General features: G+C 42.5%; 1 protein-coding gene across 1 annotated transcript in view; it reads right to left on the reverse strand.

The window, feature by feature from the left end:
- The window catches only part of LOC309553041 (beta-1,4-galactosyltransferase 1-like), a 212,855-nt gene that overhangs the window by 34,222 nt on the left and 150,851 nt on the right, over window positions 1-27,782 (reverse strand). The window contains exons 4-5 of the mRNA XM_082253940.1: window positions 19,756-19,943; window positions 5,136-5,258 (exon numbers count right to left, since the gene is read on the reverse strand). Of these exons, the coding sequence (XP_082110066.1) occupies window positions 5,136-5,258; window positions 19,756-19,943 (311 nt within the window). The remainder of the gene's footprint in view (window positions 1-5,135; window positions 5,259-19,755; window positions 19,944-27,782) is intronic.

Below are 27,782 nucleotides of genomic sequence, written 5' to 3' on the forward strand. Positions count from 1 at the left end.
TGTGTGACTGCAGCCCAGTGTTGCCAACCGTCCGTATTTTCACGGACAGCCCGTAAAATCAGGGCACTTTTCTCCTGCCCGTAAATGCCCGTAGCAGGAGAAAAGTGCCAGTTAAAATGGTGGCTGCGGCGAGAGAATGTGACTGCGCATGCGCGGCGTGCGCCTCGGTCATCTCCGGACACTTCTGAACTAGTGAACTCACTTGTCATATTCTCGAGTCCTGCTCCGATTGTCCTCCCCACCTGACGTGACCGCCTCCGGCTCCGCCTGTGTGTGCCCTCTGCCCTGGGCGGGCCCGCCCAGAATCTTGAACCTCGATCTTCCCGCCACTGCCGCCCCGGCTGCTACCTACCTCCCCCAGCCTGAGGAGCCTGTTGCCGGACCGGGGACCGTGTGTGGAGAGACCCGACCAGCCCAGGACAGGACTGTCTGCAGCAGCACCACCAGCCAGCTGAGCTCCAGCCTCCAGTCCCACCACCCCGAGGACAAGCCAAGGATCCATCCATCTCTGCCTGGGCTTGGGCTGGCCTGGCACAGACACCACCACCATCGGCCATTCACTGTCTCCACTCAGTCTCCAGGGAGATCTTCTTCACTTCTCCAGAGACCGTGAGTAGTACTCCTCCTAGGGCTAGGCTCCTACTTATCTTCTCGCTCCCAGACCCAGTCCCCCCCAGCCTCAGGCCCCACCTGCAACCTCTCTGACTGACCCCCAGGCCCCAGCCCTGGATTGAGCCCTGAAGCAGGATCCATCCATGAGGAATTGAGGATTCCATCCATCCATGGCCTCTCCTCGACCTCGCTCCCAGTCCCAGTCCCCCCCCAGGCCCCACCACCTGCTGCCACCTCTGACCCCCTCAGCCCTGGCCCTGGCCCTGGCCTGAGCCCAGGGCAGGGCTGCTGAAGGATCCATCCATCCAGGAAACAGGATTCAATTTCCATCCATGGCCTCTCCTCGCTCCCAGTCCCCCTCTAGTCCCCACCTGCATTCTCTGACCCCGGTCACCCCCTGGCCTGAGCCTAGGGCAGGGCTGCTGAAGAATCCATCCATCCATCCAGGATTCCATCCATGGCCTCTCCTTGCTCCCAGTCCCCCCCAGGCCCCACATGCCACCTCTGACCACCTCCTGTACCATGTCCGCAGTCTCTGACCACCTCCTGTACCATGTCCGCAGTCTCTGACCACCTCCTATACCATGTCCGCAGTCTCTGACCACCTCCTGTACCATGTCCGCAGTCTCTGACCACCTCCTGTACCATGTCTGCAGTCTCTGACCACCTCCTGTACCATGTCCGCAGTGTCTGACCATCTCTTGTATCATGTCCGCAGTGTCTGACCATCTCTTGTATCATGTCCGCAGTGTCTGACCATCTCTTGTATCATGTCCGCAGTGTCTGACCATCTCTTGTATCATGTCCGCAGTGTCTGACCATCTCTTGTATCATGTCCGCAGTCTCTGACCATCTCTTGTATCATGTCCGCAGTCTCTGACCATCTCTTGTATCATGTCCGCAGTCTCTGACCATCTCTTGTATCATGTCCGCAGTCTCTGACCACCTCCTGTACCAAGTCCGCAGTCTCTGACCATCTCTTGTCTTTTATCACATCTGCAGGGGAGTCTGGACTCTGGAGAGGAGTCAAGAGTGAGAGCGCCGCAGGGATGGGGGTCACAGGAGAAGTCAGATGTGTGGGGCCTGCAGAGTGGAGACCAGAGCCGTCTGACTGAGCCCTGCACAGTGCACCTGAGAGGAGGTCAGTGACAGTGCCGCCAGACCAGTCTGATGAGGGGGGGGGTCACTGATGTAAGGGCCAGGGGGCACTGATATAAAGATCCCTCTATATTAGTAACCCCTCCCCATATCTTAATGTATTCACTCTGTGGAAGGTGGTCTCTTGTCACCAGATTGCCCCCCACATCAGAGTTCCTGGCGTTCCCCTTTACATCAGAGTCTGCAGGATTCTCCCCTTACAGTGCGAAGGGAGAACTCTGCGGACCCTGATGTAAAAAGGAACTCTGATGTAAAGGGGAATGCAGTGGACTCTGATATAAGGCGGTTTCTGGTCACCAGAACACCCACTTAAATCAGAGTTCCCCCTTAAATCAAGATCTGCAGCATTCCTCTTTTTGTCAGAGTTACACTGTAAGGGGGAATCCTGCACACTGATATATGGGGGAACGCTGTGCTGGCTGGGTTATATTAATCTGATCTTCATGTAAATGGAGAAATATGTTTTTTGACTTTTGTTTAACCTAAACACATTGCTAATAGCACCATCTACATGTTTATAGTTTAAGTATTGATATTTGCACGGTTTAACACTGAAAACAGCCTGTTTATGTGCATTTTTGCCATGTCAGTAAAAAATCGGTGCCGTCCGTAAATTTTGGACGTTCTGCCAGTAAATTTCCCTCCGGGGGGTTGGCAACACTGCTGCAGCCGATCTCTAACTGCCCCTAAAGCAACCACTGGATACCTCTCCCTAAACTCAAAAGATACTAGTAGACCTATACCTAAATACCAGCCCTGAAAAGGACTTTTGTGGATCTTCACAGCGCTATATGTGTCTAGAAAACTCTCCCTGATGAGCACAGTCGACCTCTCCCTACACTGGCAAAAAGCGGAATGTGAAATGGCCGCCAGGTCAGGTCTATTTATAGGGTAGGGGGACTGTCCATGTGCTGGAATGTTTCAATTAGCTGTCCCGTTCCACCTGACGGCTGTGTCATGGGTCAAAGTTCTCCCCCATGTGTGACGAGACCCTTGCTCGCTCGCTTCCGCTCTCCCGACACTCCTCTGTTTCTAGTGAGTCAGCTTGCAGATCACAACGTCTGATGGTTCGGTCAACCAAGTCTCCGGGATCCGAACTACAGCTATGTGCCGTTCGGAATCCATTAGAACAAACACCAGGCAGGCTGTATGTAAGTTCAAACAGGAAGACAATTTATTGGAAGTACACAGCACACTTTTATACAGAATTTGGAACATCCTGCCCCCAACAACCGCTTTCCCATTGGTCAATTACACAGTACATGCCGTTCTCCTTCAGGTCCTCCTTAGACATGCAAATGAGGACTTGAAAATTAGTCAGCAGGGATTGGTCCGATAGCTTGAGTAGAAGGACTGTTATGTGTAATGAGACAGAAGCCCCCAGGGGACAATCAATGTACACAATTGAGGGATGTGAGTGCAGCGCTGCTTTAAAATTATAAATCTATAAATATATATAAAAAATATAAAATTGTGCAATGACTTATTACATCTGTGGTAATCTTCAAAGGAATAATATGAAGTGTACAATCATAAAAATCTAATATTTATACACAATGTGTTCCAAATAAATAAATATATAAATAATTGTCCATAAATAAATCTTTCCAGAATGCTGTGACTTTTTCCGATATTCATAAAGTGCTTGAGTGTTCAAATTGTGCAATAAGCGGGGTTTCCCCCTTAAGATGTCTGCTTACCATCAACTGGATGTAATCAGGCATGGAAAAAAGGCTTTACACTCTGTTTTTCAATTGGTGAGTGAGGAATATTTGCTGGAACCTCAAGATTCATCGCCCCCGTATCCTCAAAAAGAGAAGCTTTTCATGGTGAAGTTTGTTTCAAACAACACATTTATTGGGTACATGGCGGGGATTTATACTCACAAACAACAAAATATAACAAGCAGAGAGCGGCTCTGTGGTGTGCTGCTCCCGCAGCATACGATCCTCCGGCCGGGGATCACGTGGTACTCGCTCTACCTATCGCTAGACGCGTTTCGCTGTGACACACAGCTTCATCTGTAGCTCAGATGATGCGGGAGCAGCACACCACCGAGCCGCTCTCTGCTTGTTATATTTTGTTGTTTGTGAGTATAAATCCCCGCCATGTACCCAATAAATGTGTTGTTTGAAACAAACTTCACCATGAAAAGCTTCTCTTTTTGAGGATACGGGGGCGATGAATCTTGAGGTTCCAGCAAATATTCCTCACTCACCAATTGAAAAACAGAGTGTAAAGCCTTTTTTCCATGCCTGATTACATCCAGTTGATGGTAAGCAGACATCTTAAGGGGGAAACCCCGCTTATTGCACAATTTGAACACTCAAGCACTTTATGAATATCGGAAAAAGTCACAGCATTCTGGAAAGATTTATTTATGGACAATTATTTATATATTTATTTATTTGGAACACATTGTGTATAAATATTAGATTTTTATGATTGTACACTTCATATTATTCCTTTGAAGATTACCACAGATGTAATAAGTCATTGCACAATTTTATATTTTTTATATATATTTATAGATTTATAATTTTAAAGCAGCGCTGCACTCACATCCCTCATTTTAAAAAGAGCACCAGCACTTTTCACTGCAGCTAGCAGCTTTATGCACAGTACTTTATTTTAATATCCGTAAGCGCAGGGCCCCTTAGTTATACAATGTACACAATTGCCAGACACAGAACAATGGGAGATCATCAGCACTCAGCATGAGACAGGGCAATCCACATTCCCTCCCAATACACAAACAAAAGGAAAGCCTCTCTGACACTGAAAGATATGTAACACACACAGCACTCAGAAATCACAGACCTCAAGGCAAATGGTAACAAATCTCAATATTTCTACATGGAGACATTGCTGACAAATATGAAGCAATCCAAACCATCACCCATCTGTCCTTAAATTCCACCGTCACACCATGTAAACAAATATATCCGCCGCGAACGACGCCATGTGTTTGCAAATTTGGCGGGTAGCAAACAAGCAAAATTTGCCGCGAACCGACCGCCGGGCGAACCGCAAGGCCATCTCTACTCTCCACACTAAAATCACACTGCAAATGGCTACAATGGGAAGAATATTTTTTTAGTGTGGGGCGGGACTAAGAGCAATGAGCCATGATTGGATAAAGTCATCATTACAGTGTCCAATCATGACTCTAAGAGTGCTATGTGCCCTGAATGTGCAAAGCTTTCATTGCTTTAGCCAATCAGGGCTTCCAATGCACTGTGCAGCAGCACAGTGCATTGTGGTTGTTCGGCGAGCCAAACAAATGGTCGAAGTCACCGATAATTTGGGTGTTTCGCCCAACTCTAGTAAAATGCATACTACTGTAGTAATATTATATTGCAAACCTTTCATACAGTTCATCATCTTCTCCTCCCCAGCCCCAGAACATGTTTGAAAAGCCATTTACTTTCAGGAACTGCTCCTTTGTAAAGGCCACAATTCCTCCAAACAGCGTTGCATAAAGTAATCTGTAAAGAAAATAATATAAAGTACTTTAAAATTTTATATTGGCAATGCACTATTTACATTTCGATGTTACTTATTTTCTGTGCAGGCGACAAATATAATGCAGAAAAAAAACTTCACAGACAAGCTTTGCTATATATTATGTACCACATAATTGCTGCACTTCATACCATCAGAAGGTGTTCTGGGATAGTGGTCTAGGATAATATATTTATTCTAATGGGTGCTTGAACCATTTAAATATTTTACTTGACTTATCACTAACTCCTCTTCGCTCCTATAGCTGGAAAAAAAGAATGCTTTGCTCCAGTTTAAATACAGCAAATATTTTAACCTAACCAACGTGATGACTTAATTATAGTTATAGACCTAACATAAAACTACTTTTGATACATACAATCTAGAATAGTCATACCCAACATTCTTATGTCTTATTTTACCCATTTTTCTATACATACTAATTGATTTATTTTTCTTAACCTACTCGCTACAATTGTAATTCTAGAAGTTTGAAGTCTACAGTAGATTGACAGTATCTTTATTCTGATTTCGTTTTCTGATTTTTTTTTTTTTAATGCGGTTATACACCAAAGGGTATTGCTATACTAAAGTTAATTTCTCATATTTGTTTACATTTGTATTTTGTACAATGAATATAGATGTATATTGCTTTCATTCATCAATTAAACGTGTACTAACTAATCACAATACACAAGATATGAAGATAAATTTGAAAAAGAAAATTACTAACTATACTTTTTCATCCTAATTAGAACTACCGGTACACATATTTCCCAGAAGATCAAAAGATCCCTGTTTACAAAATTATTCAAGTTATTTTTTCTATTTCCAGTTAAAATATTTCCATAAATAAAAATTCTAAGCCTAAAAACACCATAAGCTGCACTCTATATGTACTTTCCTGAGCACCGTTCCTTTTTTTATGGAGATTTTTTTTACAATTAATCTGCCTAATTCGAAGACAGTCATAGGATAGGAAAGTTTCCTAAACTTATCTGAACAACACAAGAGACCCCAGTCAATCTTAGAGAATGAGAAACATAAAATAAAAATAGTTTTTATGGAGTGCTGCAGTTTATAATCATACACAAAGTATATTTTCACTATAATTGCTACTTTAACCACTTGCCAACTGTGCTATAGCTGAAAGATGGCTATGTAAACAAAAGAAGTGTCGGTTACATAAAAAAAAAAAAGGAAAACGGGTCTGGTGTGGATTTTAAGGGGACCCCCATGCCAACATTTTTTAAAAAATGGCGTGGGGTCTCCCCCAAAATCTATACCAGACCCTTATCCAAACATGCAGCCTGGCAGGCCAGAAAAGGGGGGGAGGAGTGAACACCCCCCTTCTGAATGATACCAGGCAACATGTCCTCCAAAGCACCCTGTCCCTCTGTTGATGAGGGCAAGGGCCTCTTCCCCACAGCCCTGGTCCCATGGTTGTTGGTGCAGGTTGTGACTTATTGTAATCTGAAAACCCCTCTTTAACAAGGGTGCCCCAGATCCCACCCCTCCTCCATTGGAGGATGAGTACCCCTACTCATTCACCAAAAAATGTAAAAAAACACACCAAAAAAAACATGCCGACCACTGAACACAATGTGTTTCATCAAGAGATGCTGTAACGCTCCTGCGTTTTATGTATGATGTGGATTTACAGCTGCAGAAATATTCCACTTCAGTAGTCATGTAGAGAAACGCTGAGACACCAATCCCAACTCCCAAAGACTCATCATGTGTGGATGATCTCAATTCAGCAAGTAAATACACACACTCAATAAGAAGTTCCTGGAGTGATCTATGTATATAGTAGTATAGAGGTGATAGGCTGAAGAGACAGGTTGAGTTGAGACGATAGGTGACAGACACTTGAGAGGAATGTTCTTGAGAATGAGATAGTAACAGGTGGGATGCAGATAGGTTAGCAATCATGTATGGTAGCAGATGATAGAATAGCAGGTGAACATACAGGAGAGACCAACCCAGTGCAAGAGCAGATGATAGTAGGCTCAAGAGCTAGCAATCTAGATAGTGCAGATGTAGTAACAGTCCTTAGTATGCAGAGCTAGACAGTGTAAGCTTTAGTATGAAGGTTATTGAGGTTTCCCCTGTGGGGTACTTATCACTAGTAGCAATGTAGCAGAGGAGAGGTTCGACAAGAGCGGATGATCCAGTAGCGGGATACAGGGATCAGCGCAGCGTGGTTCCGACAGCGAGGTATGCTTGCAAGCATGAGAGCTTCAAGACAGGTTAGCATCAAGGCACATCTAGGCACACAACAGGTTGAACGAACACATGTGAGTGAGAGCTAGTGATTTAAATAGCTGTTCAGTCCGGCGCTCAGTGATGATGTCAGCACTCTTAAAGGGAAACACACCTATATGTGCTTCATCTATCTAGGTAGATGGAAAGCACCCGGAAATGATGTGATAGGAGGCACTGAGAGTGCCAGAACCTTACAGATGCTCGCCGAATGACAGGTAAACATGGGTGCAAAGTCATGTTCGACAGGTTCTTTTTCTTTGGGTGCCGCCCACCCCAAAGCATCCCCCCCTGTTGAGGGCATGTGGCCTGGTATAGTTCAGTGGAGAGGGCACTCACTCACCCCCCCCCCCCTCTTTCCTGACCTGCCAGGCTGCATGCTCGGATAAGGGCCTGGTATGGATTGGAGGGGGACCCCCACGTTGTTTTTTAAAAACATTTTTCTGTTGCTGGAATGGTATTGTATTGCCGGCAATTTAAATGTCATTTTTTTTCTTTATAAATGTCAGTTTTTCTGCAGCAGGCTCTATACATGGTACAGATGTGCCACTTTACAGGCAGACTAAGAGGACCCCCCAGGCACTATATTTAAAGGAATTTTTCATTTTTATTATTTCATTTCAAGCTTCAATAAAATCACTGCTCCTGCAAAAACGATAAATATATTTTTTAATTTGCAATGATACATGTCCCCCAGGGCAGTACCGGGGCCCTTATACCCTTTTTATGTCCAATAACTTGCATATAAGCCTTCACAATGGGGACTATTGATTTTTCAAATTCGGATCCCATAGACTTCAATGGAGTTTGGGTCTGAACTATTGCAATGTTCGAGAGTTTTGGTTCGAACATGGTGCGAGCGGGTGTTCAGCCCATCTCTAATTATGAGCACTGAATGTATGACTTCAATGCACAAGTGCTCTATTATGTCTTATAGTTATTTCCCTATGTTGGTCTTCTTTTTCTCCTCTTCTACCTGAGGAGAGCTATAAGTTCTAAGATATCAAAAAAAGTGGTTATAGTGTTGGTTTTAACCACTTGCCGACCGCCGTACGACTATTTACTGTGGCAGTCAGCCCCTACTGGGCAAAACGACGTAGGGCTACGTCGCTCACCCGCAAACCTCTAGGGGGTGAGCGCGCGCCGCTGGAGGCGCGCTCCAGCCCCCGCTCGTTCACTAACATCTCCGCGTGAGTGACCGGCGGCTCCGATGTCCGCCGGCCACTCGCAATCTCCCGCTGGAGAGGGAGAAAGGCGGGCGGCTGATGTAAACAAAGCTGCCTGTCATTCTCCGTTGTGTAACTGCAGAGACTAAACGATCCTGCTATGTAGGATCGTATGTCTCTGTGGTTACATCACAAGCCACAGCCCCCCCCACAGTTAGAATCACGCCCCTAGGGATACATTTAACCCTTTAAATAATAAAGTTAACCCCTTCCTTGCCAGTGTCATTGTTACAGTAATAGTGCATATTTATAGCACTGATTACTGTAGTAATGTCACTGGTACCCCCAAAAGTGTCAAAAATGTCAGTCAACGGTCCGATCTGTCCACTGCAATGTCGTAGTCCCGCAAAAAAAATCGCAGATCGCCGCCATTACTAGTTAAAAAAAACAATAAAAATGATATAAATCTTTCCCATAGTTAGTAAACGCAATAACTTTTGGGCAAACCAATCAAAATACGCTTATTGCAATTTTTTTCACCACAAATATGTAGCAGAAAACAAATTGGCCTAAAATGTTAAAAAATTTAGATTTTTACATTTTGGGGGGGGGGGGGGGGGGAATTTCATATAGAAAAATGTGGAAAATATTGTTATTTTTTCAAAATTGTCGCTCTTTTTTTGTTTATAGCGCAAAAAGTAAAAATCGCACAGGAGATCAAATACCACCAAAAGAAAGCTCTGTTTGTGGGAAAAAAAGGATGTCAATTTAATTTGGGAACAGCGTCGCACAACCGCGCAATTGTCCGTTAAAGTCACGCAGTGCCGAATCGCAAAATAGGCCCTGGCCTTTGAGCAGCCAAATCCTCCGGGGCTTAAGTGGTTAAATAGGCAGAGAGACAGATTTATTAATTTCCAGTGAATTTATTGTTCCTCTAGGAAAAAATTGTGCAAATACAGTGCCTTGAGAAGTATTCGGCCCCCTTGAACTTTGCGACCTTTTGCCACATTTCAGGCTTCAAACATAAAGATATAAAACTGTAATTTTTTGTGAAGAATCAACAACAAGTGGGACACAATCATGAAGTGGAATTTATTGGATATTTCAAACTTTGTTAATAAATAAAAAACTGAAAAATTGGGCGTGCAAAATTATTCAGCCCCTTTATTTCAGTGCAGCAAACTCTCTCCAGAAGTTCAATCAGGATCTCTGAATTATCCAATGTTAACCTAAATGACTAATGATGATAAATAGAATCCACTTGTGTGTAATCAAGTCTCCGTATAAATGCACCTGCACTGTGATAGTCTCAGAGGTCCATTTAAAGCGCAGAGAGCATCATGAAGAACAAGGAACACACCAGGCAGGTCCAAGATACTGTTGTGGAGAAGTTTAAAGTCAGATTTGGATACAAAAAGATTTCCCAAGCTTTAAACATCCCAAGGAGCACTGTGCAAGCGATAATATTGAAATGGAAGGAGTATCAGACCCCTGCAAATCTACGAAGACCTGGCCATCCCTCAAAACTTTCAGCTCATACAAGGAGAAGACTGATCAGAGATGCAGCCAAGAGGCCCATGATCACTCTGGATGAACTGCAGAGATCTACAGCTGAGGTGGGAGACTCTGTCCATAGGACAACAATCAATCGTATACTGCACAAATCTGGCCTTTATGGAAGAGTGGCAAGAAGAAAGCCATTTCTTAAAGATATCCATAAAAAGTGTAGTTTAAAGTTTGCCACAAACCACCTGGGAGACACACCAAACATGTGGAAGAAGGTGCTCTGGTCAGATGAAACTAAAACCAAACTTTTTGGCAACAATGCAAAACGTTATGTTTGGCGTAAAAGCAACACAGCTCATCACCCTGAACACACCATCCCCACTGTCAAACATGGTCGTGGCAGCATCATGGTTTGGGCCTGCTTTTCTTCAGCAGGGACAGGGAAGATGGTTAAAATTGATGGGAAGATGGATGGAGCCAAATACAGGACCATTCTGGAAGAAAACCTGATGGAGTCTACAAAAGACCTGAGACGGGGACGGAGATTTGTCTTCCAACAAGACAATGATCCAAAACATAAAGCAAAATCTACAATGGAATGGTTCACAAATAAACATATCCAGGTGTTAGAATGGCCAAGTCAAAGTCCAGACCTGAATCCAATCGAGAATCTGTGGAAAGAACTGAAAACTGCTGTTCACAAATGCTCTCCATCCAACCTCACTGAGCTCGAGCTGTTTTGCAAGGAGGAATGGGAAAAAATTTCAGTCTCTTGATGTGCAAAACTGATAGAGACATACCCCAAGCGACTTACAGCTGTAATCGCAGCAAAAGGTGGTGCTACAAAGTATTAACTTAAGGGGGCTGAATAATTTTGCACGCCCAATTTTTCAGTTTTTTATTTGTTAAAAAAGTTTGAAATATCCAATAAATTTCATTCCACTTCATGATTGTGTCCCACTTGTTATTGATTCTTCACAAAAAATTACAGTTTTATATCTTTATGTTTGAAGCCTGAAATGTGGCAATAGGTCGAAAAGTTCAAGGGGGCCGAATACTTTTGCAAGGCACTGTACATATAAATGCCATACAAAAATACTAATCAAGACAATGATGCTGTGACAATGAACAGAAGACAAGACTAAACATTTAGACACAGATAACAACCGGCTGGTTTGCTTATGCCTATTGCCTAGGGTGGGGTGTTAACAGACACTGCTGTATGAACATCTAAATAGGGAAACACCTCTATCCCTAGTGCCAAGTCCCTTGGAAGCTCAGACAGCGTGGGTGTTCAATGTAATCCATTCAATTATTAAGAAAGTCTAATGGAGCAAGGCACTGCGCAGGAATTGTCCCGGTTAGACAAACTACTTCAATAATCTTGTAATAATACCACTAGATTCCCATAAAGTGCTGGGTGTGATTCTTAAATGTTAATTTGCCAACAGTAATATTGTGTCCACTCTCTGTTTATATATGCAACTAGGTTGCTTTTCCTGATTAAGGGTAGAAAGCGGTCCTGGGTAGAGATGACACTTGCTATTTGTTATGCAAAAATCATTGCAATGTATTAATTCAGGACTAACTGGTTCTCATGTAACCACAAGTTACATCGAGTCCTGAAGTTACCTCTTGTTGATTCATGTAGCTGCTTGTGCTTTCTCCCAATTTAAAGTTCCTCTCGGTTTTTCAATGCAGAGATGAACAGTGGGATTTCTGTGGGGTATATCTGCTCATTTTATGCAGTCTGTGTATCCATTGTTCCGGGTGATTGCCGGGACCCTAGTTGCAGTCTGCCATCCAAAGAGAAATCCAAGTGCAAAGACAAGGCCGTGTGGTGACGTCAACGCATTTCGCAGTGGAATTGCGTAGCTTCATCTGGATGTTGGATGTCGTGCAGCTGATCCCTTTTAAATCTGTCTTTTCAGCTGTTCATACATTGGGCAAGATTAATAAAACAAAAAGGGAGTCTTCATGCAAATTTGTCTTCTTTGTGCAGTTAAACAAGGGAAATTCCTAAGAATCAAATGTAACTGTACAACACATGTTGATTACATACACGAAAGCAATGACCTCTATAAACACTTTAGAGAAAGAGGATATACACACAGACAACTAAAGAAGGCCAAAAGGAAAACAGGCACCCGTAAAAGGGAAAAATACTACTTAAAAAGAAAAAGAACTACAAAGATACCCAAAATACAACACTTGTTATCACACATTAGGGAACTCAATGGGATGCAGTTTGAAAAAATAATTACAAAAGCACTGGGGGATACTTACAAATACCCCATGCTTACAAGACATTGTTGGCCCATACCCCAATATGGTGGCCCGCCATACCAAAAACCTAGGGAACATTCTCATGAGATCTGAGTTTGTAAAGGAATCTGAGGGAACGGGGTTATCCCAGTTCCCCAGAAGTAAGGGAATGTTTTCTTGTGGACGATGTCAGCTCTGCCTATATGTGGATAGGACAGACACATTTTTTGATTCAATGGGAGAAAAATAATTTAAGATCTGTAGCCTTATAAATTGCTCCACCCCAAGGGTCATCTACATGATATCATGCTCTTGTAACCAATTTTATATAGGCAAAACAAAGCGCCAATTAAAAACCCGTATAGGTGAACATATGTGAGAAATAAGAGAAAAAAATCCTGATAAACCATTGGCCAAATATTTTGCACAACATCACAATGGTAAGTTAGAAGGCATGAAAATCAAAGGCATCTATGAGCTGAAATTGTCCCCAAGAAGTGGTGACTTTATCCCGCATCTTGTTGCAGAAGGAGAAATGGTGGATTTATAGCTTAAATTGCTTGATACCTAAGGGATTGAACACTGAGATGAATCTTCAAATATTCTTTGGACAGTAATAAAAAAATTTCCCATCTTCTCCTTCAGCAACAAAATAATCAAATTGAATGTGGAACCAAAAATAGATGGTTTGAATGAGGGGTAAATCATGAGTAATCAAGGGAGTAATCTGTATTTGTATATGTAGATGTAAATGTAGATTTAGTGGCTGTTACGGAGACATGGTTTAATGAAAGAAATGACTGGGACAAAACCATACCAGGGTACTCTTTATACAGAAGAGACAGAGAAGGCAAGAAAGGAGGAGGAGTGGCCCTGTATGTGAAAGATAGCATTAAATCTAACCTAATACAAGTTGGTGAGGCCAACATAGAGTCAGTTTGGGTTACGTTGCAGTTTGCTAATCATGCAGTAACTCGTGTAGGTGTGATATATAGACCACCTGGTCAAGTTAAAGAACTAGATGATCTACTAGTTGAAGAAATAGCTAAAATGACAATGAAAGGAGAAGTTATCATTATGGGAGATTTCAATCTTCCAGATATAAACTGGAAAACAAAAATAGCAAGTTCTACCAGGAGTACAGATATTCTAAATTCCCTACTGGGATTGTCTCTGCAACAAGTGGTTGAGGAGCCAACCCGGGGGGAGGTCATTTTGGATTTGGTATTCACAAATGGGGATTCGGTATATGATGTCATTGTAGGCGAAACCTTGGGATCTAGTGATCACCAGTCAGTGTGGTTTAATATAAGAACTGTGAAAGAGTCACACCACACAAAAACAAAAGTTTTAGATTTTAGAAAAACCGACTTTTCAAAAATTAAATTAGTCATAAATGAGTCCTTATCAGACTGGAACGGATTACATGGAGTCCAGGAGAAATGGTACTACTTAAAAGGTGCATTATTGAAGGCAACAGAAAATTGCATTAGACTTGTCAGTAAAAGCAAAAAAAGGAAGAGACCACTGTGGTACTCAGCAGAAGTGGCCCAAATCATTAAAAATAAAAAGCTAGCATTTTGTAATTATAAAAAATCCCAGAGCAATGAAGATAAGGAAATCTACAAGATTAGGCAGAAAGAGGCCAAGCAAGTTATAAGAACTTCTAAAGCGCAGGCAGAAGAAAAACTAGCTCAGTCTATGAAAAAGGGGGATAAGACATTCTTCAGATATATAAATGAAAAAAGGAAATTAAAACAAGGAATAACTAAATTAAAAACAAAGGACGGAAGGTATGTAGAAGAGAATAAAGGGCTAGCCGACTGCCTTAATGAATACTTCTGTTCAGTTTTTACAGAAGAAAAAGAAGGAGAAGGACCTCCACTTGAAAGGATGACTAATGAATCGTTTGATGCATGTGTCTTTACAGAGGAAGACGTTCTAAGATTGCTGTCTAAAGTGAAGACAAATAAGTCACAGGGTCCTGATGAGATACACCCAAAATTATTAAAAGAGCTTAGTGGTGAGCTGGCAAAACCATTAACAGATTTATTTAACCAATCATTAGTAACAGGAGTCATCCCGGAAGATTGGAAATTGGCAAATGTCGTGCCCATTCACAAGAAAGGTAGTAGGGAGGAATCGAGCAACTATAGACCAGTGAGTCTGACATCAATAGTAGGCAAATTAATGGAAACCCTATTAAAGGATAGGATTGTGGAACATCTTAAATCCCATGGATTGCAAGATGAAAAACAACATGGGTTTACTTCAGGGAGATCATGTCAAACAAATCTTATAGATTTTTTTGACTGGGTGACTAAAATAATAGACGGTGGAGGTGCAGTAGACATTGCATATCTAGATTTTAGTAAGGCTTTTGACACTGTCCCACATAGAAGACTTATCAATAAACTGCAGTCATTGAGCATGGACTCCCATATTGTTGAGTAGATTAGGCAGTGGCTGAGTGACAGACAACAGAGGGTTGTAGTCAATGGAGAACATTCAGAACAAGGTCATGTTACCAGTGGGGTACCTCAGGGATCTGTACTGGGACCAATTTTGTTTAATATCTTCATAAGTGATATTGCAAAAGGCCTCGATGGTAAGGTTTGTCTTTTTGCTGATGACACCAAGATATGTAACAGGGTTGATGTTCCTGGAGGGAAACGCCAAATGGAATAGGATTTTGGAAAACTAGAAGAATGGTTAGAACTCTGGCAACTGAAATTTAATGTGGATAAGTGCAAGATAATGCACCTGGGGCGTAAAAACCCAAGGGCAGAATATAGAATATTTGACACAGTCCTGACCTCATTTTCTGAGGAAAGGGATTTAGGAGTAATTATTTCAGAAAACTTAAAGGTGGGAAGACAATGTAATAGAGCAGCACAAAATGCCAGCAGAATGCTTGGATGTATAGGGAGAGGTATAAGCAGTAGAAAGAGAGAAGTGCTTATGCCGCTGTACAGAACACTGGTGAGACCTCACTTGGAGTATTGTGCGCAGTACTGGAGGCCATATCTCCAGAAGGATATAGATACTCTAGAGAGAGATCAGAGAAGAGCTACTAAACTAGTACATGGATTGCAGGAAAAAACTTACCAGGAAAGGTTAAACGACCTTAACATGTATAGCTTGGAAGAAAGAAGAGACAGAGGGGATATGATAGAAACTTTTAAATACATAAAGGGAATCAACTCGGTAAAGGAGAAGAGCATATTTAAAAGAAGAAAAACTACCACAAGAGGACACAGTTTTAAATTAGAGGGGCAAAGGTTTAAAAGTAATATGAGGAAGTATTACTTTACTGAGAGAGTAGTGGATGCATGGAATAACCTTCCTGCAGAAGTGGTAGCTGCAAATACAGTGAAGGAGTTTAAGCATGCATGGGATAGGCATAAGGCTATCCTTCATATAAGATAGGGCCAGGGACTATTCATACGATTCAGATATATTGGGCAGACTAGATGGGCCAAATGGTTCTTATCTGCCGACACATTCTATGTTTCTATGTATTTAATTTGCTTCCATTTATTTACTATATCATTGAATAGATGATGGTAACATCAAATTAATATATTTGAAATCATTTTATTTTTGATACTCATAGATGTATTCACTAGAATATAATCTTTATCTGTTATATCAATATTAATTGTGATCAGACCCGGTGTCCTTCGTCTCATGTATTCTTCTCCTTTTTCCTATGTACTATTTGTGTCCTTTTTGATTCCTAGTATTTTTCAGGAGATTAATCCACAGTTAAATCACTAAGCTTTATATATAACTATGATTAAATTTACTTCCATTCCACTGACTATGACCTCCCATGACATGAATACCAGGTATTAACCATAACCAAAGGATCCTTTTCCTCCTAAAACACTGTCAATGTGAACTTCAAGAACTGCCATTATGAACTCCCTTGTTTAACTGCACAAAGAAGACAAATTTGCATGAAGACTCCCCTTTTGTTTTATTAATATTGATCGATGTCTGAACAGCTGAAAAGACAGATTTAAAAGGGATCAGCTGCACGGCATCCAACGTCCAGATGAAGCTACACTGCGAAACGTGTTGATGTCACCACACGGCCGTGTTTTTGCACTTGGATTTCCCTTTGGATGGCTGACCACAACTAGGGTCCCAGCAATCACTTGGAACAATGGATAAACGGACGGCATAAAATGAGCAGATATACCCCGCAGAAATCGCTTTATACATTGCAAATACAATTCCTGTGCTGTGCCCTGCTCCATTAGACTTTCTTAATAATTGAATGGATTCCATTGAACACCCATGCTGTCTGAGCTTCCAAGGGACTTGCCACTAGGGATAGAGGTGTTCCCCTATTTAGATGTTCATACAGCAGTGTCTGTGAACACCCCACCCCAGGCAATAGACATAAGAAAACTGGTTGGTTGTTGTTATCTGTGTCTAAATGTTTTGTCTTGTCTTCTGTTCATTGTCACAGCAGCATCATTGTCTTGATTAGTATTTTTGTATGGCATTTATTTGTATTTGCACAATTTTTTCCTAATGGAATAATAAATTCACGGGAAAATATTTAATCTGTCTGTCTGCCTATTTAAAACCAACTCTATAACCACTTTTTCCATATTCTATGTGGGATATTTTTTGAATATATGCATTTGATTATGTTGGTTTACACACACATGTGAAGGCATAGTAGAGCAATAAACTATCTACTAACCCCCTCTTTTTACACTTTTATATACAGTAAGTTCTATGATATTGTCTGTATTCCAGATGGAGAAAAATGTGAAAGCATACAGTGTGTCCAGTAGGGTTTTTCCGGTAAGAAGTTGGCACTTTTGGTGGTTTGGAAAGTTGGGAGCACCTAATGCTTGATTTCAGTGCACAAGTTTCATACCATACATTAGCCGCCTTTGGACTTTTTCTGGATACTGGGTGTGGACTTTTCACATTGAATGTCATTAAGAACTATCTTCAGTATAAAAAAGAACTAGGAGTCCTAAAAGTGATGGTTTGGCCCTCACAGAGGTTTGATCTCAACATCATCAAGCCTGTCTGGGATTAAATTAAGAGACAGAAGGATTAGAGGCAGCCTATATCACAGAAGATCAGTGGTTAGTTCTCCAAGATGTTTTGAACAACCTACCAGCTGAGCTCCTTTCAAAAACTATGTGCAAATGTACCTAAAAGAATTGATGCTGTTTTGAAGGTAAAGGCTGTCAAAACCATTCTCGGCCTTTAATCCCCCCATATACCACTTGTTTCTTTTATTAAAAACCCTGCCTTTTTACCCTGCCTGGATTTCCCCTAATTCCTAACTCCTAAAGTGTGGAGTGCAGCTAATCTATTTAGTAATTTTTATACGCAACTTCTTTACACTCCTTTCCTACTCTATGTGAAACTTATGGACTTCCTTAATCGGAATGATTCGGCTTTTTACAGATTACATTTTTTTTCCAACCATACCTTCATTTAGGCAACCTGTTTTCTCAGATGTCGGGTTGTCAGCATATATGTAATTATGTCCCACTTGTTTTGATTCTTTATAAACAAATTCTAGCTAGTTTTGATACTAGCCCCCATCCCTATGTTTCTAAATGGAAACAAGATGTAAGCTGCTCATTCAATGATACTGAATGTTTCAGTATATGGCTAGCTACTAAATCTGCTTCTTCTAATGTTGTTGCTGTGGAAACAAATTACAAGGTGCTTCCTCATTGGTATTTAGTTCCTGCTGGGATTGCAAAATACGCTCCCGATTACCCTGTAGCTATTTTTTATGGCTGTTCAGATCCTGGAACTCAAATTTTGGAAGGCAGTTTTTGATTAAGCTTCTAAAATGTTCGAAAATTCCATACAACCTAATCCTACTATAGCTCTTTTGAATCTAAAACCAGACAGAATTACACAGAATCAATTTCGCCTTCTTTTAAAGCCACAAAACAAACCATAGCTAAGGCATGGAAAACTCAAAATCTGATTGTAGCCAAAACCATTCACAGAACCAATAGAGCTCTTATCCATCCTAAAATGGAAGCAATTGAGAGTGATTGGATATGCTAATTTGAAAAACTTTGGTTACCTTGGGTTAAACATTGTTTACCTCCAGACTTTGATGACACTTTAATAATGCCATGGTAATTATACTTAATTTACCCTTTAATCACTCTTCATTCAGTTGAAGCCGCACTACCTATATGAAATTTAACATTTACTCCCACTATATTTTTTCCATTTTTTTTACTTCTTCTATTCTCTTACTCCTTTTTCATGACCCTTTCCTTGTTGTGGGTTGTTCTCCAAACCCATTGAAATGTACGTTTACTTTACTGGTTTATTAATTACTAGACTGACAGTCAACAATCTACCTTTCCCTTTCTTTTAAATTATGACATTTTTGACATTTGACTTTGACTATGTATTTGATGCTTTTATAGTGCGATATTGCATTTGAATTTATATTTGTCTCTTTCCAACTGAAATAATTAGTTTGTTACCCTTTGTTACCCTTTGAATATGTACCTCAATCCATGTTAAATTCAGATTGTTCTCCTTTAATTCATTCAAAACAATAAACAAATTTGACAAGGAAGGTAAAGACCGTCTCACCAAATATTGATTTAATTTGGATTTTTATTATGTTCATATATGTACTTTCTTATATTGTTAACTGATGAATTAAACTATTAACAATGCTATTTCAGAAAGCATTCTTAATTTACAGCATTTTTTTATACTGCCTAAAATGTTTGCACAGTATTGTATGTTGCAATAATCAATAGGTCATATTCCTAGGTGTGCTTTCCTTTATACATAATTGTACTTAGCCTTTCTTCACTTCACAGCTTCACCCTTAAACACTGGAAGCCAAAGGAAATGCTCAGTACTTCCTGATATGGAGAAGTCAAGTGACAGTGCTGGGCAAATCAGCATTGTCACATGGGGAGTCCATAGTCCAGTGTAAACTAAAACTCATTGCTTACACAAACTTTACAAAGACTTTTCTTCACTCCAAGCAGCTTAACATTATGGTGGGAGAATAAAAGGAAAGGTAAGTAAATGCTGCTGGATAGGGTTGGGCCTTCATTGCCACTTGAAAATTGTTTGTAATTTCCATATAACATCTATATAGTGATAAGACAGTATGTTATTAACTCGTTATTATTGTTTTACTTAGAAAACAGGCAATCTGCACATACTAAAATGGTGCAAGTGCCAAAATAAATAATTATCATCTGTTTTTCATTCAGATCAAAAAAAAAATTAAAGAAATTACCTGAAATTAAACTTGTCCAAAGAATTTGCTAAATGTCTGGGGTTTTCAGAACACCTGTACAGATTCCTCTGATCCATTGGAACAATGTCAACATCACTGAATATGAAGCAATTATAATCATATTCCTTTATTGCTTCTGAAAAGCCGACATTCATCAATTTTGCTCTGTTGAATTTTGCTTCTCCATGCTGTTAACATCAGACACAGATAATGATTAACTGTCATAGATACACAGTCTGTGCTATACCACTCATAAAACAATACAAGTTTTTCCTAAAAAGAAAATTGTCATAGGAACTGCAGTACTTAAAAAATAAATAAATAAATAAAAATCATTCACTCAAAATTGGTGTTTTTCACCAATTGTGTTTCACAAACAACTCTCCAGAATATCAGATCCCACCATTCCAAAGGTCAGTTTGATATATGCTTCTCGAATCCCACACCATAATTCACAGTGCAGCAGAATAAGTGAGAATCCTTCAGGTACCTCCTTCACTACCCTATATGGATCAAGTCTTACCAGAAGGATAGACCCTAATTCCCAGAGGTCAGTTAGTTGCTCTTCTACGATACATTCCTCATACTCAGAGATTACAGAAGGAATGATGGCATACCAACAATGAATTTTGAGCTGAGTTTTTGATACTGACATCATTATGCTATATGGTGTGTGCATGCACATGCTTATGGTTTGGAGCAACTAGAATTTCATGTATAGGTGCATTTACTGTACATTCCTCGCTGCCTGGTTGTTTTTTAATATACTTGTTATATTGATTTGAATACATTTTAATAAATTGGTTTGTATAATCTGTAACATCAATTGTTTAATACTTTGGGGAATATTTACATCATCAGTTGTATGCCACCATTTCTGTAGAGTACATTGGTTGGAGTCTTTCTTATTCTACTGCACCATAGATTATGGTGTGGGATTGAATAATCACATGTCAAATTGACCTTTGAAATAGTGGTCTCTCATATTCTAAAGAATTGTTTGTGAAACACAATAGGTGGAGAATACTAGCTGTAGAAGTCCATCTATTTCAACCAACAGAAAAAATGTATTCTAAATAGAAAACCTCTATATACGGAACCCATTATCCAAAGAACCCTACACTGTCAAATATTAAAAAAATAATGAAAACTGATAATCTTTTATGATCAGGTGTACTTTGCTATTTGCCATAAGCCAGAGCAGACAAGCAAATCATCTCATTACATATCCCATAAGCTTATTGTGGGGACGATTAGAACCCAGGAAAACAAGTTTGGGCCTAACCTATTTACAAGCACTAAAAGAGCCACAACACTGTTGGCTTAATAGATACAGAAAATGTGTCAGCAGGAAAACAGCTTGTTCCCCAAACTCTACCTGTTATATTTTCAGGGAGAGAAAGGGGAAAAACTGAAATATGCTTCCTTTATATGGAAACTCCTTTAAACTCCTGGATATTTATTGTTCAAGTAAAGTATTTCTTAATGCACATTAATTAGTGTTTTGAGATTTGTACGTCTTACACTCTTTTTGTGGCACAGATATTAAAGCACATTTTGTGGGTTAAAGGTTGGATAAAGCTGTGATTGGCGACAGCTATCACATGGTACAGGGCTGCTGTGATTGGCCCCTGTACCATGTAAACACTGTGACTGATCACAATAGTGCATGCAGTGGCTATGAATGAAACCCAGGAAAACAAGTTTGGGCCTAACCTATTTACAAGCACTAAAAGAGCCACAACACTGTTGGCTTAATAGATACAGAAAATGTGTCAGCAGGAAAACAGCTTGTTCCCCAAACTCTACCTGTTATATTTTCAGGGAGAGAAAGGGGAAAAACTGAAATATGCTTCCTTTATATGGAAACTCCTTTAAACTCCTGGATATTTATTGTTCAAGTAAAGTATTTCTTAATGCACATTAATTAGTGTTTTGAGATTTGTACGTCTTACACTCTTTTTGTGGCACAGATATTAAAGCACATTTTGTGGGTTAAAGGTTGGATAAAGCTGTGATTGGCGACAGCTATCACATGGTACAGGGCTGCTGTGATTGGCCCCTGTACCATGTAAACACTGTGACTGATCACAATAGTGCATGCAGTGGCTATGAATGAAAGCTATTAATGACAACTGACATGCGATCGCTGTGATTGGTCACAGTGATTACATGATACTAGGGCCTGCACATCGCCCTGGTACAACTTTCTGTGCCCACCTTCACAGACACAGCAGGTCAAAAAGCACACCGCTGTGTGCTTCCCATACAACATCTTCTCAGAATAACATTGCTGCCATTTTTAACAATAGGCTAGATGGGAGGTGGCTAAGGACTGGTGTCACTGGTAAAGTAAATTCCATGTGTCCACTGCTTTGTCAGGATAAATAACATCTGGCATTTTTGCACTACTCCATAAACACTGTAAGGTTGAGCATTGAATGAACACCATAACTTTAACTTAAAAATGACTAGCGAGCCCCCCCAAAAAAATACAGATGACATGTAGAAAACTTTGAAAGAAAAAAACTAATTTTAAAAAAGATAAACTCAGTCTGCCTTAAAATTTAGCTTCAGTGAGAAACTCTGTATTCACTTTCATTCACAATTTTTCATGTCTGTGGAGTAATTGGTCACTCCACAAGTCTGAGGCCAGAGTTTATTGAGAAAGCAGAACATCTGGTAGTGCAGGCTGATTTGCTCAACTAGTTTCAAGCCTGGCTATCTGCTCTTATTTCTAATAAGTGTTTGGCCCCTTTCACACATGCGGATTGGATCGGATGAGAATGGACAGGCGGTCCATTCTCATCCGATTCCCCCATCGGGGACAGCGGGGATCTGACACCTCCATCTCCGCACACCGAGCGTGAGACGGAGCTGTCATCCACCTGCTCAGCGGGGATCGGTGGATCGATCCCCCACTGAGCAGAATGGCTCAGTCGACGGAACGGAGCCGTGTGAAAGGGGCCTAAGTAGGATTTAGGGCAGTGTACAGAGGTCAGCAGGATGTAGGGCAGTTTACCGAGGTCATTAGGATGTAGGGCAGTGTACAGAGGTCAGTAGGATGTAGGGCAGTGAACAGGGGTCAGTAGTATGTAGAGCAGTGTACAGAGGTCAGTAGGATGTAGGGCAGTGTACAGTGGTCAGTAGGATGTAGGGCAGTGTAGAGGTCTGTAGTAAGTAAGGCAGTGTACAGAGGTCATTAGTATGCAGGGAAGTGTACAGAGGAGAGTGGGGTTCAGTGCAGGGGATCAAGAGGGTTCAGTGCAGGGGGTCAGAAGGGTGCAGTGCAGGGGGGCCAGGAGGGTGCAGTACAGGGGGTCAGGAGGGTACAGTGCAGGGGATTAGGAAGGTGCGGTGCTGGGGGGGTCAGGAGGGTCCAGTGCAGGGGTTCAGGAGGGTGCAGTGCAGGGGGATCTGTAGGGTGCAGTGCAGGGGGTCAGGAGGGTGCAGTGCAAGGGGGGTCAAGAGGGTACAGTGCAGGGGAGTCAGGAAGACATGGTTCAGGGGATCAGGGGGTTGTGATGCAAAGGGTTAGGAGGGTGCAGTGCAGTAGGGTCAGGAGGGTGCAGTGCAGTAGGGTCTGGAGGGTGCGGTTCAGGGGGGTCAGGAGGGTGCGGTGCAGGGGGTTAGTAGGGTGCGGTGCAGGGGGATCAGGAGCGTGCGGTGCTGGGGGTCAAGAGGGTCCAGTGTTGGAGGTTCGGGAGGGGTCAGGAGGGTGCAGTGCAGGGGGATCAGGAGGGTGCAGTGCAAGAGATCAGGAGGGTGTGGTGCAGGGGATCAGGAGGGTGCAGTGCAGAGGTGATCAGGAGGGTGCAGTGCAGGGGGGTAAGGAGGGTGTGATGCAGGGGGTCAGGAGGGGGTGGTGCAGAGGGGTCAGGAGGGTGTGTTGCAGGGAGGTCAGAAGGGTGTGGTGTAGGGGGGTAAGAGGGTGCAATGCAGGGGTTCAGGAGGGTGTGGTGCAGAGGGGTCAGGAGGGTGCAGTGCAGGGGTCATCTACTAGTCGCCTTCCCGCAGTGGACTAGTAGATCGCAATCAACAGGTTGCCGACCCAGGCTCTATAGTGTGTATTAGTCTCAATTAAGAGCACTCAGTGTCACTTTTGTCTGCTAATTCATTCCTCTGCTATCAGCATGAATCACTTCTGACAAGTTTTCTCGACACCAAGAGAAAGATGGTGAAAGGGTAGGGACGTTCAGCTGATTGACAGCACCAGCTCTGTTCCTGTGTGCTGTGTAGAGGGGGGTGGGTCCCTTCCCTCCAATCAGCTGTCAGAGCTCTCCTTACTGAGCTCTGCAGAGTGCGACTTCAGCTCTCCACCCTTTTCTTCTGTGCTCTCAGAAAAGCTTTAAAATTCAGCACTTTAAATTGATGTAGAGAAGAGAAGACTGCAGATAAACAGGTATAACGTATGTAGGATATGGTTTTTTTCATCTCTGTATTACCTCAGACCAGTCACTTCATTTGGTATATGTAAGGGTATACAACCACTTTAAGATAAAATTGCAGCAAACTCTCAAATGAGACCACTTGAAAACCAGTCAGACGTGAAAAGAGTCCTAAGAATAGCAAAATATTTGCCATTAACTGGGTAAATGCATGTTAGGATGGGTACATTATCTTGAGTGTGGACCTGGAAACAAGTGCTGTTTCCTGTGTTACTGCTAAGAAAAGGTGTAAGAGAGCTAAATAAAGTTTTTATGCCATGAGGAATAATCAGGTACTCCATTACTTTAAAAAGAGATGGCCTACAAACAGGTGCAGGCTAGCCCACCCAAGAACCAGAGAATCTTTAGGTGGGCCCAGAATTTGTTTCTTAGGCTGGCTTCACACATATGTGGCCGCAGCTTTATGCCTGGGGTTTGGTGAGCCCCTGTTCACCGGTTCAGGTGTGAATCAGATCCAAATTTTTGACTGAATTTGCACCTGAATCAGACCAGAAGATGCACAGGCCCTTTCTAAATGTGGAACGTGGCTGCCCTAGACCAGTGTGAACCAGCTCCATTGAGAGCCAGTCACACTCACCTGTCATGTACATTGGATGTAGGAAAATCATTTGTGTGAACCCAGCCTGAAAAAATGTATACAAGTACTTAGGCCGCTAATGATTTATTTATGTCTGTTGTGTACCTGTCAATAGGGATAGCCTTGCGGTTGGCCCGGCGGTTGGTCTGCGGCAAACTTTTCTCGTTCGCAGCCCACCGATATTGCGAACATATGGCGTTGTTCGCGGTGGCCATATTAGTTTGCATTGGGGAGAACTTTGACCCATGACACAGCCATCAGGTGGAATGGGACAGCCAATTGAAACATTTCAGCACATGGACATACCCCCTACCTTATACTGTAAATAGACCTGACCTGGCGGCCATTTCACATTCTGCTTTTTGTCAGTGTAGGGAGAGGTTGTCAGTGACACAGATCGCTCTGTTAAGGTCCACAAAAGTCCTTTTAAGGGCTGTTATTTGGTATAGGTGTACTATCTCTTTTGTCAGTGTAGGGAGAGGTTTGCTGTGTGCACTAGGGACAGATTGTCAGTGACACAGATCGCTCTGTTAAGGTCCACAAAAGTCCTTTTTAAGGGCTGGTATTTGGTATAGGTGTACTGTCTCTTTTGTCAGTGTAGGGAGAGGTTTGTGTGTGCACCAGGGACAGATCGTCAGGGACACAAATCGCTCTGTTAAGGTCCACAAAAGTCCTTTTAAGGACTGGTATTTGGTATAGGTGTACTATTCTTTGGTGTGCAGTGCACTATATAGGGGTGTAATAAACTTATAATATACTTTCTAATATAGAAAGCATATTATAGTGGATTTGTATTGTGCACCATGCAGCATTGTGACTGGTGTGTTGAGCGTTTCTGCAGCAATACTACAAACAAAAGCACTTTTAAAAAAGTATTATAACTGGTGTGATAGACAAGTGGTCCCCCAATACCACATATGAAGTATACTGTTATTTAACAGTATACTTTTATAACAGTGTATTTTAGTCCTGCAAAAATTTGGCCTCTTTTTCTGCATTAACTGTGCTACACACAGTGACAACAGTTACTGGCCAATTTTTTGTAGAACTGGTGTGATAAACCAGTTGCCCCCCAATACCACAGATTGAAGCGGGGGTGTTATATACCTTTTTCCACATATACTGCGCTTCTCTAGAGATTTTTGTCACAGGGTAATTTAAAAAATTACAGGCAGAGGAAGAGGCAGGCCCTTACGCAGGCGTGGTAGGGGTAGGGCAGGAGCAGTAGGCCGGAGCTAAAGTGTCAAGTTTCAGAAGGTGCGTTCGATTACCTCGCACCAGACTTGGTTGAGTGGCTCACTCAGCCTTCCTCTTCTGCACCCTCCTCATCCTCTCGATCTGCACCCTCTTCACTCTCTGCTGTGTGCACCCCCAAAGACACCACCACCACCATATACCCTCCGCTTGAGTCACTGGAATTATTTTCCGATCCATCACAAGACATTTGTGATGCGCAGCCATTGTTGGCATCGGATGAGGAAGAGGAGGTAGCAACAGCCGCCACTCAGCAGTCTGATGACAGTACCCAGATCAGCCCAAGGAGGTTGGTCCCTGCTGTTGCTGCCTACTCCGAGATCTCGAATGTTAGTGGTGGGGAAGGTGATATGGATGATGATGTGTCTATGGACATCACATGGGTGGCCACAAGAGAGGAAGAGGAGAGGAGTTCAAAGGGAGAGACGGACCAGCAGATAGGGAGGAGAAGCAGGCAGAATTTGCATTGCACAGGAGGGACAAAGCAGACTGCCAATGTATCAGGAGCGAGCCATCAACCATGTACAGTCCCAACTGGTACTCCCAGGACGCCGGCACATGGCTCCACAGTGGGGGCTTTTTTTAATGTGTCCGCTGCTGACAACAGTGTTGCCATCTGCAGCCTTTGCAGTCAACGTATAAGTCGCGGTAAGCCCAACACTCACCTAGGAATGACCGCCTTAAGAAGGCACCTGAACTCCCATCACCGAGCCCAGTGGGAGCAACGCCTTCAGAACCCACAAAGCCACACTCCAGGCTCTCACTGTCCAGCCTCTTCTCCTTCTCCTCTCTCCTCACAATTGTCCTCCACTCCACCTTCCATCATGCCGTCCTCACGTTGTTCTGGAAAAAGGCAGGCTTCCCTGGCCCAAATGTTGGAGCGTAAAAAAATGTTGACGCCGGATAACCCTCTTACCCAACGTTTGACTGCTGGCTTGTCCGAACTTGATAGCCCGCCAACTACTGCCATATCAACTGGTGGACTTGGAGGCCTTTCCTAAATTTGTGGCCATTGGAACACCACAATGAAAGGGCCCAGGCAGGAAATATTTCTCGCAGAAGGGCATTCCAGAGCTGTATGGCCATGTTCAGAGGCAAGTGAATGTATCTCTGGCACACAGTGTCGGTGCCAAGATACATCTGAACACAGACACATGGTCTAGTAAACACGTATATAACTTTTACTGCCCACTGGGTGAACCCTTTGAGGGCCGTCAAGCATGTAAACCGTGGCACCCCCTGTAGATTTGGTTTTACCGCCACGGATTGCATGCAGGCCTGCCTCTTCTTCTCCTCCTCCTACTCCATCCTTCCTCTCCTCCTCGGCTGACTCCTCCTTTTCCGCTGCTACCGTCTCTTCCGCTGCGCCGCCCAAGATCCCCAGAACCTATTCCACATGCCAGGTGAGACGTTGCCATGCTGTGCTGCGTCTGTTGTGCCTGGAAGCCAAGAGCCACACTGGTCCTGCACTCCTTTCAGCTTTGCGTTCACAGGCAGATCAGTGGCTGACGCCGCTCAATTTGACAGTTGGTAAAGTGGTGTGTGACAACGGTGCCAATCTGCTGAGCGCGCTGAAACAGGGAAAAATTACACATGTGCCGTGCATGGCACACGTTCTGAACTTGGTTTTGCAGTGATTCGTTGCCAAATACCCTGGGTCCAGGACATCTTGCGGCAGGCCAGGAACATCTCGGGCCATTTCAGAAGATCTTACACAGCCATGGCTCGCCTTGCTGACATTCAGCTGC

This window comes from Pelophylax lessonae, assembly GCF_965119305.1.
Source record: "Pelophylax lessonae genome assembly, chromosome: 1".
Classification (NCBI taxonomy): Eukaryota; Metazoa; Chordata; class Amphibia; order Anura; family Ranidae; genus Pelophylax; species Pelophylax lessonae.